General features: G+C 41.8%; 1 protein-coding gene across 1 annotated transcript; it reads right to left on the bottom strand.

The window, feature by feature from the left end:
• Window positions 1–6,897: 6,897 nt before the first annotated feature.
• SARAF (store-operated calcium entry associated regulatory factor) lies at window positions 6,898–16,817 on the bottom strand. The gene is made up of 6 exons (XM_056490125.1): window positions 16,661–16,817; window positions 15,828–16,003; window positions 14,244–14,634; window positions 11,149–11,257; window positions 9,538–9,656; window positions 6,898–9,029 (listed from the first exon to the last, which is right to left on the bottom strand). The coding sequence occupies exons 1-6, from the start codon at window positions 16,734–16,736 to the stop codon at window positions 9,004–9,006; spliced, it is 897 nt and encodes a 298-aa protein (XP_056346100.1). The 5' UTR covers window positions 16,737–16,817; the 3' UTR covers window positions 6,898–9,003.
• Between the last annotated feature and the right edge of the window lie 145 nt (window positions 16,818–16,962).

Raw genomic sequence — 16,962 nt, forward strand, 5'->3', positions numbered from 1 at the left:
TGGTGAATAGGATCAGTAGAACAACACATATGAAAACTACTTCTCCAAAAAGCTCCTCATCAGTGACCAGCATTGATTTGTCCTACCTTACAAGGCCAGTGGAAACACCATGTTCTCACTTCTGCCTAGAAGTGGGTGTAATAGGGGTCAGTTTGAGGGAGTACAAGTTTCCAGATTATCCACACTTAGCTACTTGTTCTTTGCTCTTTCAGAAAAGCACACAGAATAGATTGCATTTGTTAGTGTTTTGCTGCCTTCTCGGACAACAGTTGATACTCTGAAGGGGCAAGCTTCAGCAAAGCCATAATTTCGTACAAAACAAAATACCATGTGCAAAGAAGGCTAAGACTTCTCAAAAAGGTATTTACTGAAAGTTTCCTTTTTTACTCACAAGGTATTTCTCTACCAGCAATCAGTCTTAATATTTGTACCTATTTTAACATAGCCTTTTCAAAACATCTTTAGGTTCTAGCATATGTTTCCAGCTGCTGTGGCTGGGATTTTACCAAGCAGTAAAACCAGTGTTCAAGCTGCCACTGCCAGACCTAATCCACCACAGCTGTCTGACTCAAATCACAAACCAGGCACAAAACACATCCTGTCAAGTCCTGTTTGTTTCAAGATGCCCTGAACAGTTAATTTTGTGCTATCAGATTTTACACTGTTCCCATTTATGTGGTTGGTACCACATGATTTCAGTCCATGGAAGGGAGAGGCAGTAGTACCAAGTATTGTGGAGAATGTGATCTCAAATTTACAGCTGAAAGCTGTGCATCTGGGTGTCAGGGCTAGGCACACAGCACCTAATCCTCTGCAGCAATTCCTGGCTTCTAAAACTCAAGTTGCCCAAGTAACTGTTTGGAAGGTGGAGGATAATGTTGTGCCTGGAATTATAGTGCCACCACCTAAACAGACGTCCAGCTGCAACAACTCGTAAAACTGTTTTTAAAAGCCTTTCTCATATGGGAGCACTGGTGTAACAGGATTTGGACATGTACATTTTTTGTCTTGGGTGATGACAGGATAGGGAATGGTGTGCCTGGTGTTGGACAACAGTTCCCTGGATGAGCAACTGTTTCTTAAGCAACAGCCCTCTGAGCATTGCCACTGGCTAATTCTCAACAACAGGGAATGTGTGGGGAGGAGAGAAGATGTAATGTACAAATGCTGAGTGAGAGGAAGAACAAGGAAGGAGGAAGGCCGCCTTTAGAAGGAACACATGGTTGTGTGGTGGAACTCAACTAACCACAGTCCTGTCCCTCAGTTTCCCCTTTCCTTTGACTTCTCAGCAAGTCAAACTCCGTGGTGTTAGTAAGTCCTGCTGGGAAGAGTCTGTCTTATTCATCTCAGGTTCAGAAATTCCACCTAACTTCCCTAAACACCTCTGTGTTTAAGCCACAGTCCTCTTCCTCCTGCTTCTCACCAGGCTTCCTATGTCCACTGGCTTGGAAGTGTCACTCAGCCAAACCCATGTGGGAGGTTCACCCCTTTTTTAATTGAGCCCTTTATTCCTCTGTTTCCTCCTTCATGGAGTCATTGCCCATCTTTCCTGGAGCAGCAGCCACTGCCTGTTCTCCTATCTGCTGCAAGCACCAGCTTGCCCTCTGACAACCAGGCAATATTTAACCGACTTCGATTCTCTGGAAGAGCTGTACCTTTCCAGTACCAGGGACTGGAAAAGGGGTTCCAGACTGCTCAGTAGCAAGGGGAGGGTACTTTAAATCATGCGATAAGACTAAAAAAAGATGTAAAAAACTTCCAGCATTCTCTCTAGCCCAGCCAACCAATTCTCTCCAGCCAACCAATTCTCTCCAGCTCTCCAACCTTTGCTTTTTGCACCAGTACAACTGTTCTGAGGGGAAAAGCTGAAAACATTGTGTAAATAAACATACAAACTTTTCCACTTTGCCTCCAGTAATTGTTCAGTCAACTGAACAATTATTTCACTGGCCTGAAATAATCCCTAAGAATCAGTGAAGTATATAAACATTTTCCCGAGCATGCTCTCTGTGCACTCCCCTGCAATTGCACGGGCTTTTTTAAATTCTCAGCACTTGGCCATGCTATGGCTTTCCATACTAGGAAAGCTGCACCATACAGGACACCCACTTACTGTCTCAAAAAAGCATCCAAGGGTCTTACCTTATGTTCTCAGGGTAAGTTATGGGATTGCAGCACAGTTTCAAGAGAGGTTTCACTGGTGCAGTCACATCACCCAGTACAACACTGGCAAAAGCTCAGGTTTAAGCAAGGCCTAACATTTCCTTTAAATATGGAAAATGCAGTGCTCTACACAAAGAAAATTACTTTTCTATTGTCCCCATTTTTTTCTCAATGGGAAGCTAGGATAAAAAAATAAACAAAAGCTGTTTAACAGCTGCCCTTCACCTTTGACACACAGGTCTCAAATCCCCATTATTAATGGTTCTCTTTTCACTCTTTTCCTTCAAGTATCTGCAGCTCATCTTAACCTAATAAACCTCTGCCCACAAGGTCAGAAAGGAACCAGAAAACCCACTTCCCATCCATCCTTGCAGACTGATCCTTGCCTCCAGTGTGGGGGACCTGCAGGGAGGGGATTGTGTCTTACTGGGGGTGGAATGCTGCCCAGTATGACCCATTCTTTTCTTCTTCCAGTCTGGGCAAAGTATTTTTCAGTTGGCATTACCTTTCTGTCCTAGGAGGCTGTGCATAGGATAAGAAGATACTTTTCTTCAGAGATAATAATGTAAGAGCTGTCTACTGTACTGCTTCGGAGGAAAGCTGTCTGTTCCAGTACCCCGAATCTGATGGAGGCCATTAACACCTTCTGTTTCTGGAATTCAAGTTCTAGGGATTTTTCAGCAAGAAGTCACATAATGGCTCAGTAGCTGATGTATTGTTTTGGCATAAAATCACCCAATCCTTTCCTTCAAAATCTTTAGTTTTGGTCTTTAGAATGTGCTGCAGTACAAAGTTTCATAAACCAGATTGCCTTGTGTTTCAAGATGCACGTGATCTTTGAGCTGGCAAGATGAAAATGCTAAAAATGCACAGTTAGGCCGTGCATTTGGAGGTAGAGCAAGAGCATGGCCAGCACTGCTCCAGCAGCTGAACCAATACAGTCTTCATAAGCCACATGCAGACCATGGGATGCAGCTGCTCCAGCCTGCTGCAGCCACAATGTACAAGAACACCCTCCAGTGTGCCAACTGGCTCCACCAGAGCATCCTACATCCCTTTTTAAAGATCTCTGCTGCTGACTGTTCCATACCCTTAATTTATTTGTCATTCCAGGGCATGACACATTCCTGTAGTTCAGCTGTCTTCCTGGGCTGCTCCTGACATGTTGTCCAAAGGTCATCAAATACAATTCCCTCAACCACAGCCTCTTGGCTTGGAAGTATGCCAAGCTGAGGCAAAGTGGTAGCACTTGTGGCTCCATGAGGCCTCTCAGGTGCTTAAGCAAACAAAGACTGGAGAGGAACAGATGCCTCGGTAGCAGGTTCAGGCTAGAAACACCCACTGGTCTCTGTGTGGGACTTCCTGTTCTCCCCTTCTCTTCTCAGGATGAATGCCCTTGGAGGATGGTCCACACTGTGTTTCTCTCTCAGCTGCTGCAGAAAGTTCTGTTTCTAAGTTATGTCCAATGCAGCTTTGCAATTTAAAAGTCAGTATCTGCCCATACCCTAACCTCTCTTTACCAGCTGCAGCAGCTGTGCAAAAGGGAATGCATTAATATCTTAGGTAAAACTGGATTACCCCAGTCAAGTATGGTCTTTGTCTCATCACTTATGTTTGCACTGTTTCAGCTCTATACACATTCATCTAGTTATAGCCTAATCCCCAGCTCCTTGTTAAAAAGGAAATAAACCCTTCCACCTGTTAATGTAGAATTAACCACCCAAGCCTGCCAATTCAGAATCACACTGCACTATGACCCAGGGGACCTGGCTGATTTTCTAATAGTCAGAATGAGAACAGAGGGTTTGCCTACCTAAGGGAAAGAGAACTTCAGTGCTGACAGTAATTGTCAGCAGCAGATGACAATTTGTTCTGAACAAGATCTTGGCTCAAAGCTAAGACAGGAACAACCTTCTGAACTGCTTCAGACTGATTTGAGTTCCCCACATAGACATCCCCACATGCTGATTACAAGGACACAGGAGGCATAGAGAAGCAGGCTTACAGAACAATGATGTCAGGGCTGTGATCTCAAGGCCAAGTCTCAGAGAATCCAATGACATCTAAATAAAGTTGCACAGCAAAGACTGCATAAGCCTTGATGCCAGGGAAGTCACGGTAAATGCAGTAAATGAGGAAAAGTTCTCTATGCAGTACTTCAGAGACTCTGGTCTCTAAGCAGGCAGTGATTTGTCTTCTCCAAATTTCACAGTGGGTACTTCGAAGTCTGAATTATGGAATGGCTCAGATGGCCCTCAAAGCAAAAGGTGTCAATCCATATTACTGGTAATTATCTGTAGGGCTTTAGAGGTGTAGGAAAACCCAGTAAAATAATTGTGATACAATAGCTATTAGAACTGCCTACTATTTCCTGCTGTTGTGTGAGAAGAGTGAGCAGGCAGGACATACTAGGACACGGAAGCTTCGCTTTGGCCTTCTTGCTACCCTTTGTCATAATTGCTTGCTGCTCTTTCCATGTTTGGCCTTCTCTGTTCATTCTAAGTCACACTGCAGAAGGAAAGAAATATGGATGCAGGGCCAAGTCACCTTTCTTCTGCTTGGCATTTTCAGAAGCATCTGGTATCTTTAAACATACATCTACCTACAGGATCTGCAATGGCATGACTGTGGAGTGGCTGAGCTAGCACATCCTAGGCCAGCTTCCTGGTGCTACAAGTCTTAGTCATTCCTAAATTAGGATGGAGAGAACGTTTTCAGGTCTTCTCCTTGCTGTCAGTTCACCAACCCTTAATCTGCTCCAATCCCCAGCTGCTATACTGTACCTTTGACAAAAATTCTTCTCTGACAGAAAGCTAAAAAAAATGTCTTTCCACATACTGCTGACAAAAGTCAATTCACAGCCTGACAGTTGGCTCCCTTGACTTTCTTGCTATCTACTCCATCCACTCCCAGCTCAATGCACTTTTTACAACTGCTTGTCCTTTCCTTGCTAAAGAAACATTGACCCCCAGCCAGAATGGACGGAATACAAGACGGGAGACAGCAGGAGATAAGATATATTGGCCACATAAAGGGAGTCTGCTGATTCTTTTCATTAGCATTGGCAAATCACAGCTGCAACAGAAAAAGGTGTCAGAAAGTGAAGACACTACAGCTACACAATATTAAGAAAGCCAAAGAACTGGCTGCATAGAAAGGCTCTAGCAAAATATGCTGAGTGATGAGAAGCCTCTCCCACACAGCACTCAACCCAGAAGAACAAGGGACCTGACATTATGTTTCAATAGATACAACAGCATTGTCTGCTCTTGTACTGATTTCCTTGCTGTGAGATTTTAATATTTTTGTGGGTTTGCTCATTTACCTTAGCTCACAGGCAGCTAGGCTATCTCTGTACCACAATCACTGGTTGATAGGGATTCTGAAAATATTAAGAATACAAATTTGCTTTAGTAAGGAAGCACTTTTTATTGATGCTAAGTGGACAACAGTCTATGTGTAAATGCTGCATTTTCAGCTTTTAGACACCTGTGCAAGCAGGTAGGTATTGCTTGCCACAATACTTCTGTAATTCTCTGTGCTGGAAATTGTACCACCTGCCTTAACTACCTTTTTGGAAGGTAAAGTGAGGACCATAGGAGAATTGTATTTTTAAAGCAAAATACCTACTGTCTTGCTTTTGTGCTAAGTCAAACATACACATGTCACCCAGGGAAAAGAGCAAGGTGCACAGCATGAGAGTCTGCAGAACTAGCCAAAATGTGGCAGCTGAGTCATAAGAGTAGAGCAGCACAGACAAAGCTTATCTCTGTCCATTTTTTTTTTTTTTTTCTTTTATCACATGCTTCATGGGAAGTCAGCTGTAAAACCAGGAGTTTCGTTTCTTTGTGTGAGGATGCAAGACTAGTCAGAGTACAAGCACTTCTGGTCCCAGGTACCAAATAGAATTTCAACTATCTACAACAGCATTTAACAGTCTATGCATTTACAGATGTCTTGCAACTATGAAGCTGCTGTGAAGATGCTGCCAAAACCAGGAGCAGAAGGGAGATTAGGACCTTCCAGATCTGATGTTCAGGAAGGGAGCTCAAGGTCTCTCACAAGTATGAGCACTAAACTGTCTTCCACAAGTTCTTCTTACTCGGGAGCATCAGCAACATTTGATGAAGGAAACACCAATAGCAGAATTTGCAGGCCTTCGTTTAACCCGTTAACAACTACCAAGACGTTGAACTCTGTGTAGACCATGTATCTGTTCAGCAGTGACACATCCTCCATGTAAAAAGCCAATACATCAGCTTAGGCTATCCCTGTGTAGAGTTCTGCTCTGTCCATAACTAGAAACAGCAGTAGTGATCAAAAATTCTTTTGAAGAGTTCAGCTTACCACCTTGTAAAACCAGAAACTTGCTGACATAACAGAGCTCTTCTGCAGACTCAGATCCCTAACTCTGATTTACAAGAAAGCCTTCAATTCCTCATAGGGTTCAGTATTTTGCTACTGAAAACTTGATCATTACAATAACTCTATTCCCAGTATTATTTTAATGAAACAACATGCAGCTTACCCACTCTGCATCTGGGGGTAAAGGATGATATTATTTACCCAGAAAGTGGATGATGAGACAGAGAACTGAGAAAACAAACAATGCCATCCCTGCAGGTATCAAGATAGTGATTTAAAGACAAAAATACACCTTACTCACTTTATTTCATTCTTTTATCAGAGGGAAGGGCAAGCATATCCAAACAGATTCAGGAGCAACGGAAGATTTATGTATCAGATTTATTCATCAAATCACATTTCATGCAGAAACTATAAATACATGAATACATAAATACAAATTAAAACATTGTCTAAAACGTTTCATAGGATACTGTAATTTAAGAGCAAACACAGAAAAAATCCAGTTTTGTTGTTATGCAATTAGTTGGCAAAGTAAATATTGACTGTGACAAGCTTAACCTGAATACACTTAGAAATAAGTAAGAAACTCCATATTTAAAATATATTATTTTGCTGCACTTTGTCATAAAAATAAGAGATTTACCATGGACTTCTCATAAAAGGTAGAGCTTCCTAGGAGGCCATCACTAAAGTCTTTGCCATTTCCCTTTTTAGGTTCACAGTGCAGGCTATTAATGCAGTTATTTTCCCCCAACCCTCAGGTAGCTCTGAGAAGCAAACCACCATTTCACCCTCAAGTTATCAATTTCATTTGATACTTTCAAAATAACACTTTTATTACACGCACTTTTTCATGAAGTACTTTTACTAGCTGTTGACTTCATAAAGACTTCTGGGATTTGCTGATTCGGTTTGCTTGCATCTTTTCCTTTTTTCTTTTTCTTTTTTTCTTTTGCCATACACTGAACTTGGGTGTTACCACATGAGCTAATTCCTTCTGCATTCATGAATGGACATGGTTGCTTTTCCCTGAGTTATGCTGAAGTAACTTTCTTAGACTAACTAGACAGACTTAATCTTGTGGAGATGCAACCTCTATCAGCTGAACAGTGCTTTGCTTTCATTGTAATAGCTGATATCAATTCCAAGACATAGTATTTTCACAAGGCTGAAAGACAATGTTTCTCTGGCTGCTGCCAGCATACGCAAGCTGTGTGCACATAAACACTTCTACATTCTGTTAAGATGGGCTCTTGAGAAGAGCTGGTGATCAAGCAGCCCATTTTTCACTCTTCCCCTCTCCTCACAATCCTGAGAAGTTTCTCTGCTTTTTATCCAGCAATGTCTCTTCCAGGAGAGAATAAGTCACCCAAGAACTGGATGACACTTCACAGAGGCCCCAAAGTATCATCACGGAACAAAGCAAGCTCTCTCTGCTTCCCACTCTTCAACAGCACTATGTTTTTAAAAAGCACATTTGGGGAAGTTTACATTCTGTTAGATATTGAATTTCCTTTCTTTGCCTAGTATCAAGGCCTGCTGTGTCCCAGAGATTCTATCATCTCTGCATTAAGAACATTCCCTTCCATTTTGCAATGAACATCTTTGGTTTACTGTGCTCTGGACAGGTGATCTAGCAGGACAGACCATTCACATCACAAGTTTTCACAGCATTGCCAACCATTAAAATCCACCATTAAAAGGAAAATGTGTGTCCTCAATGCAGGCAAAATGTCTGTAATCACCTGAATTTAATTACCTCAGTGCTTCAGAAAAAGGTCCAAATTTTCAGGTTACTTATTTACCCCAAATAACTTATGGACAAATCCCCCCAGGTTGTCACAGTCACCTTTGATAAACTCTGTGACTTGGAGAATCCATGAATCTGCACATTTTTGCTCCAACAGTCACATAGCACAGATACAAACATACTAATGTTAACCCCTTTATACACAGTTTTGCTCTTGTCCACTGAGGAAGAACTTCAACACTTATCTGAGTAGCTGACTGCACTTACAGTAAAGTTTGCATGAATTCTGCAAAGGCAAACAAAAGCAGCTTCAAAGAACAGCACTCCATATGTATCAGGTATATGCTGGACTACCAGGAAAAAGGAAAAATATTATCATAAATTCTGGATCAAATGAGATTAAGCCCAGAACATAAGACACATGCTTTGAAAATCTGGTACGGCTATCATTGCCATAATGCCTCAAGTACAGATACATGGTCACAGTAATATCATTCTCAACTTGGATGAGCTTTTTCTGCAGGGGATGCTGCTGATTTGAAATAGTGGGTGCTCCAGCACCTATGATACCCTAAACAGCAGTGAGAGTCCACAGAGAAAGTGAGGAATTCTTTGCCTAGTCCTTCATACCTCATATCCACTTCTGAAGTATACTACTACTAAAAGAAGTACAAGTACACAAGATTTAGTTCAATAACTCTGATGTAACAATATCAAGGATTTCATCTTCGCTTTGTGCCCCCAAAACCTGGGGAAAAAAAAAAAAAAAAAAAAAAAAAAAGAAGTCAGCTCCACCATGACCTTTCCATTGAACTCTCTAGCTCTAAAAAGGCTGAAAGTGGCATGAGACAAAACACCTTCACATGAAGCAGAACAGCAAGTAACACTAAGCTGACTGGCCTGGAAACTGTTCTTGCAGATCAGACAACCTGCATTCTACAGCGAACATGTCTGTGCATGTTTGCTAGAGGAGGATACGCATAGTGCACATCAGAAGGGAAAGCCTTAAACTAATGCACCTTGCCAGTGAAGACAAGCCCAATGCTGATGGTGCCCACCACAGGCCTGTGGGGAATTTCATGCCCCACAGTGCTACCCTACTTCCATAGGGAATGGAAGGAATGGACATTGTTACATGCCACCTACACCAATTGGTAAAATAAAAGAAGGATCCTAACATCTAAACTAACATCTGCATTTTTTTGATAGGTCAGAGTCTCGTGAGCTTCAGGAATTTAAAAGGTGTTTTGCCTTACCAGAGGCAGTTCTTGTTCCTGAACTGCTTCCTTCTGTGGAATTCCTTGAGTGCCCATGCATCGGAGGTACAGCTGTGGGATCTGCCCACATACTGTGATACTGGGAACGCGGCTGTGCTCTGGCATGAAACAGAGGAGAAGGAAGGCTTCATTAGTGGCCTTTGAAAAAATTAAGAAGATACCATTCCAAACAAGACAACTGCACCTCCAAAGGAAAACTATAAGCTGTTACTTCAAAGCTGGAAATATTCCTATTTAATATATTTAACACATTGAGAGCAAGTACATCCAGTGCTGTGATATCATCTGCAGACTTTCAAAAGGAAATTAGCCTATAATTCTTCAGAATAAGGAATTCTAACAATTGCAAATGAGGAAATTTTTCTCTTTAAAATTTGACCTTAGATTCTGTCAGACAAGAAAAAAATTTGAAATCTTAAGTTTAAATGCATTCTGACATCACCCACATCCCAGCCATATTTGGTAAGAGAAAACATCCTTCTGTTAACTGTTTTGAAAAGGTCATATCAGTAACACTAACATATCATGGTCTTTGACTCACTCACTTAAAATTACTTGCTTCCATGGATATGGAATTTCCTGCTGTTGAAATTTACAAACAGATCTTACACTTCCTGGCACCAGCATTTTGAAGCACATAATTTCAAAAGCCTAAGAAACCAAATTAAATAATAGTGGACCAAAGACTGTTTTAAACAAAAAGAAGCCCAAGTTAGGAAGCTTGCTTATGTATTTGGACTTACTCAGATCTCTAATCTTGAACAATAATTTGTGGCTACTGAAATGGGGGTGTGTACAGAAATCAGGAAACTAACCTGTATGTAGATATGCCTCAACACAAGAGTCATGCATTTAAGCCTTAAGAAATACAAGGTCAATAAAAACTTTAACACATTATACCTTAGAAAAATTCTTAGCAGAATTAATACAAGGTTTGTGTTATTAAAAATAGCCCACAATTTTCCAACACAGATGCTTAGCCCACTCCTGTCCATATACCTTACTCTTTAATCTGTTACATTTCTTCAGGAATAGACATAATACATAGGCAAGTTATTTGATAAATAGAGAAAACTGCTTAGGTTCTGAAGATTCCCTGCAGGAATCTCATATTTTCTCCACTGAAGTCTAAAATGTTAGAAACTACTCTCTTTAAACTGTTAATCTAAAAATGATGCATTCTAAATGTCTAAAAGCCTATACCAAATATGGCCATCAAGACTTATTTTAGGAAAGATGATACTGATACAAGAAATCTGTATACAGATTATTATATGCTTAATATGACTATGTGTGTTTTAAGGCATTCTGCAGATAAATTGTTTAAATGCTCAATTTAAATTTGCAGGTCATCATGTTAGGTCAGAGAAAGCAGAATGAAGTACCTCAGTCTTTCCAATTCTGCCTCAGAAACATGTTTGAAATATCTCTGGTCATGGAGTTACAAAGAGCTGATCAAAATTCTTCCAACGGTAGGATGCTATAATTTGAATGACACAGGCCTGAAATCTTAGAAACAATGTCAATATAGTATATGACACACCCCCTGAAAGCTTAAGTGCTTAAAATCTGATAGTATGCATATTTTACCTGTGACTGCCTGCCAAGTAGCCTAGCAAGCCTCCTGCTCCTAATCCAGTCCAAAATCCTGGTCCTGAACTGGTTCCATGATGGGAATGAGTTCCAAAGCTGCTGTCATCTTAAACAAAATGAAAATAGGAAGCTTAAGTTAGTAACAGACTAATCCTCAGGCCAGCTGTTGCAACAAAACTCTCTCCTGTTAAAGATAATGGAAAATTAGACAGTAAACTGCCCCTGATTTCAGCAGATTTTTGATTAAGCTTAACTTGAAAGGCCTCACACTTCAGAAAGCAGGAAACCCCACACAAATGAACACTACTATAAAGAGTTTTATATTAAAAATCTGCTTCCACTTCATCTCACAACCCTGATGTTTGCAAAACATGCAAAGAGTCCCTGCCTGCTGATCTATAAACAGACAAGTTAGATTAAAAATAGAAAAGGAAACGAAGAAAGAATGATCTGCTGAAGGTCACCAAGCAGGCCAGAAGCAAATGCAGGAACACAAACCAAGTAGGTAACATAGCATAGGGATCAAACCATAAAGACACAGAGCTCCTAATCTCACCGAGCACAGCTGCACAGTTTGAGTCACAGTGGCTCAGTGTAATGCTAACATTACTGGTATTGTTCCTGGTAATCCTAGTCTGGCATTTGTTATCAAAAGCCAAGCTAACTGCAATCACATTGCAAAGTTTTCATTATGTATGAGTCACCAAGCCTGACAAATACCTTGATGAAACTGCAAGCATATCAAGTAGGTTGTGGGGGAAGGAGAGTCACAAATTTTTTGACATGTGACCTGTGTAACATGAGGTTCTGAAGAATGAATATCTTCCATTTAGAAAGAAAAAGAGAAAATACAAACCCAAAGTAGAATAAATTTCTACAAGAATAAGCTCAACCACAGGCTTAACACATAAGGAAATATAAAAAGGACTGAAGATAACATTAGGGTCTCCCTGAAACATGCCCACCTGAACAAGTGGACCAGAGATGCCAAAGGTAAAAATTAGAGGGTCTGGTTTGTCTTCAAACTGATATGGGTTGTTTGAAGTCACAGAAGATAAAATAAAAACAAAATAATCAGTTTCACTCTAGACTGCATTTGATGTTGAATTTCATTTTGAATGTGTGGGGAGAAATATAATCTCTTATTGGGATGATATACTATTGAATTATACTGATTTGGAACAACAACAAAAAAATTACTGAATTTACTGCAAAAACAATGTTAACATTGTTCATTAACATTTGTTCAGAAGCACCACAACTGAACACTGACTCAGAAAACAGAATAATTTTTGTTGAAATATCTAGAGTAAACATTAAGAATCATGTCAAGCAACTAAATGAGAGAAAGCAGAATTTAATTAAGATACTCTAGCTAAACAAGTTTCACAGGACACAATCTGCATATTAAGGGATTTAAAATGAGGCAAATTAAATATTAACAGCAAGATTTGAATAACATTGCTTTTCATTACTGTCCAGTTTCCAAAGACTAACACATTCCTGGAACACATGGACATCCACACTCAGAGATGTGCTTTTGCTCTGCTCCCACAATGTAAGGCAGACACTAAATGCATGAAGTAGCCTAACATTTAGTATTTTTAATCTGTCTTCACATTTCAGTTTTCCTCCTTACTTTGCCTGAAATCTAAAGACAAATCATTGACATGCCTTATTAAACACATCACAAGTTAAGCATTATATGGCTCCCAATGTGTATTCTAAGTGCCTCAGTTTCCAGCAATCCTCAAGAAAATATTCTCAAGGCCCTGCCCTTGATAGATTTGAGACTCTTGCAAAGAAAATGCAGTGGGGCAATTAATTGACAAGGACTGAACAGAATAAAAAATTAAAATAACCTTTCATTGTTTTGCCTGTGCCCATTGTGACAGAGCTGTGTGTTACAGCCAGGGCTCTTGCTGACCACCAAAGTACAGCCAGTGCCATGCCCACACACGGCCATTGACACCCACACAGCACAGACAGTCTGACATAACTACATGCAAACCTATTTGCAAAGCCAACAAAAGTAGATTCTCTTTAATTTTCTCGTGCAGGTAAGAGCTAAAAGTTTCTGCTGTGTACACCCTACATAAGGGTATCCAATAGAATTACACTGCACCCTCTGCTGGCCAAGCTGTTTAAATAAAACTTGAAAAAAGCATTAATAAGCATTATTAAAATAAAAACTTTCAACTAAGCAAACCTAATCCTTGCTATGTATTTTCTCGCCAAAACCCCTTCTCTATTAAAAAAAAAAAAATTAAAATATGTAATTTGTGGGAATGTAATTTAAGTTCCAATTCCAGTGCTGTGAGCAGCTTGCATGTTTACATGCAGGGTTAAATGAGTTAATCAGACACCATATGAGTAATGTTTATTTCCCTGAGACAGTATGAGGCCTAAGGAAGACCATTTATTTATGTGACAGAAGTCACCAGTTTTCTGGGAAAAGAAAAACTGCTTCTTTCCCCAGCAGCAGCCTTGTCACTGCTTTTGTAATTTTCAACTTCAGATGAAAGGCCCCCCATGAGATTCAGATGCTGTACCCTCTAATGATACTTCACAGACACTGTTCTCTGCTCTGGGAACCAAATCTTTCAGCTGCTGGGACTACACTGAAGCCCTGTTAAACAGAGGATTGGTACATGATACTGAACTCCATCAACTGCTTTGTGAGTGAAATCAGGGCTGAAAGGCTGTTCTGTAAAGTTTCAGACTGCTCCTTTGGCATGGGTTTGTTTCCGGCTGTGTAAGAACATTCTCTTTTCCAGATCACCTATGACAATTACTCTCCCCATCACAATCCTGCTATTTCACAGGTGATGAAAAGAATGCTTGCAAAGCAAGCAGGGAGGTAGCTTTTCAAAGGTTCAAAGGGCAGCCTGCCCTGAAAGCCTGTGGAAAACCAAGCCCTTATTTCCTCTTTTGAACAAAGAGCAGAATACAAAGCTGGCTGCAGCTCCACAGCCAATTCGGCAGTTGCATGCAAATTCTGTGGTTTTAACTCTATCCCACTTTCCCTTACCACAGATGAAACAGGACAATCCTGCTTGCTCTTTTGAATACTTTAAATGGCTGAGCCCTACCTGTGAAGGTGGATTTAAAACCAGGAGGAGGAGGTGCCTGCTGACTCTGCCAGAAGGGCTGAGAGAAGCCATCACTATGCCCAGAATTCTGCTGAGACTGTTGGTTGCTGAGGAATAACTTGTATACTCCAAAAGCAAGAACGAGAAGAACGATTACAACAATTGCTCCAGAACCAGAATCAGAATAATCTTTCCTTAACTGGTAATAGCTAGAGTCAAAGCTTCCAGAATTCTTCACTTTCCTTTCACCTTCTTCAGTAAGCTCTAGCCTGAACAGCAAACTACAGGAGCCTCTTAGTATGTAAGGGTCATCTGGGTAATCGTAGCCTTCACAGCTCACTTCCATTTGTCCAAAACGGTAGGCATTGTCCAAGTCTGCTCTGCACTGCCACTGAAAAAATAAACACAATACAAAGTAAAACATACTGCCCCAAAGGGGAATACAGCCATCTGCTTCTCCACATACCCTTTATCACTTCCAGGCTATAGGTAAGAAATTTCTGTGAGCTCCTATTTTGAAAAGGAGTACGAATTTGATGTTTAAATGAATTTTAAATCCTAAAACTTAAAAAAGATCTTATTTTTCAGAACACTGAAGAATTACAACTCTGGAAGATTTTGTTTTGTTTTTGATACATAGCAATACTTCTAAAAATGCTGTACCCTGTACAACAGCTACTTAATAAAGGCCTGTCCTGTTCAAACTTGACAGCACCCACAAAAACATAAAACATGAGAAAGAAATCCAGTTGCACCATTGTGTCCATTTGTGTCTGTGCAGAAATCAAAAGAAATTGGGACAGACATCATTAGGCATCTGTATGCAACACTTAACAATTACACTGGGGATTCTCTGGTTGAACATAGGTTGATCCTCAGGCTCACAACCCCCTGAGGTACCCAGACATAGGGATTTCTAATGGCACGTGACATGTATTTTGGAGAGGAAATAAGAAAGTAGTTGTTTCTAAATTAGTAATTCAGTACAGCAGTACCAACTGCCAATTAATATTTGACTGTTCTTTCACAATACTGTATCAGTTTTAGCAATTACTTTCAGCCTTGGTTCCTGGTTATCTATTGACAAGGGCCTCAGTAACAGCTATAAGTCAAGACTATTTACTGACTAGCACTCACAATCCTAAGGTGGAAGTGAAAGTTAGGCAAGTCTGAAATCAAGTTTTTAAAAGCTTTAAAAAGAGCTGAAGTAAAAAAAATATTTAGAAGCCCTTTCCATGCTAATAAAAAATGGAAATTCACACAGCAATAATAATTCAGAAGCATCCTCAGGGGTTTGCAAGTGTTTGATTTTATAAACTCAAGCCCTATTTTGTTTAAAACCAACAAAGACTTGTTATGCCATGCTTTTATATTAGCTTCTCCTAAGATATTTCAAACACATACCTACAGTAGTTGTGGAAAATCCAACCCTAGAAATATCTAGGTTAAATTTTAACTGCAAGAGTTCATCTAACAAAAACCACCTGAACCGATAACCTCAAACACTACTCCTTGCTCCTTCAGAACTAACCAGCTCGGGAGAAAGTGATTTCATGAATAGTTTAACAAGTTTTAAACAGTTACCTGTACATCATAGCCATCCCATCCTTTGTTGTAACACTGAACCACCTCAGGGACGCGAGAACACCCCGCAGAGCCTCCTGTGCACTGCAGCTGAGGGACCGCAGCTGTCCGCCTGGATGTTGTGTATTGCCCTCTGTGGAGAGTGAGCGCCTGAACATCCCGCAGCAGAACCTTCCCTGAAACAGACAGCACAAAGAATCACAGAATCCATCAGGCTGGGAAAGACCTCTGTGATCACCGAGTCCAACCTCGATAAAAGAACTCTACCATGTCAACCAGACCACGGCACTGAGTGCGACGCCCAGTTGCTCCCTAAACACCTCAGGGACGGTGACTCCACCACCATCCCAGGTAGCTCATTCCAATATTCAATCACTCTTCCTGTGAAAAAACCTTTCCTTCTACTTGTCAGCGCTTGTGCAGGTGCACTCCTCTCGGCTACAATGGCCTCCTCTCAGGAGAAGGCTGGCAATACGGAGACCGAAGCAGTAAGCCTGCATCCTTACGAGACGAAGCTCTAGGAAGCATCAGACGCCCAGAGGGAAACACGGCAGAGTTCCCTATTTCCTTCCAAGGCGGCTCTGGGCTACTCCTCGCAGGCCGACAGCCACCACTGAGGGCAGTGCGGGATCACTGCTGCGACACAAGCCAGTTAGAGGGAGCCCAAACCGAAACGCTTTTCTGGCGCCGACCCCGGCACAAGCCCTTCTTCCCCCTGCGCTAAACCGGCAGGACGGCGCAGTGCAGGGCCGCGAGGAACCGCCAACGCGCCGGGAGAGTAGGCGGGGGCGGCTGAGGCCGCGCTGAGCCCCCCTTATCCCCACGGGTCTCACCCGGTCGGTCCCAGCCCAGCGCGAGTCCCGCGGGGACGGAGAGCAGGAGGAGCAGGCGTAGAGCCAGCCCTGCCATGGCAGCACCGAGAGCTGTCACCCTCGGCCTCGGGGGCAGGGCCCGCGCCGGAACGCGCGGGGCCCGGGGAGAAGCCCCGCCCCCAGCGTTCTGTGGGGCCAATGGACGGCGAGGACGCGCGCTTCCCGCTCTCTGCGACGGAGCGAGGCTGCGGCCGCGGGGCTGCGCGCGCGCCACGTATGAGCGTCACGGGGCCGACCCAGCAGGGCCGGAGTACGGCCCTCCC

This window comes from Oenanthe melanoleuca, chromosome 4 (assembly GCF_029582105.1).
Source record: "Oenanthe melanoleuca isolate GR-GAL-2019-014 chromosome 4, OMel1.0, whole genome shotgun sequence".
Lineage (NCBI taxonomy): Eukaryota > Metazoa > Chordata > Aves > Passeriformes > Muscicapidae > Oenanthe > Oenanthe melanoleuca.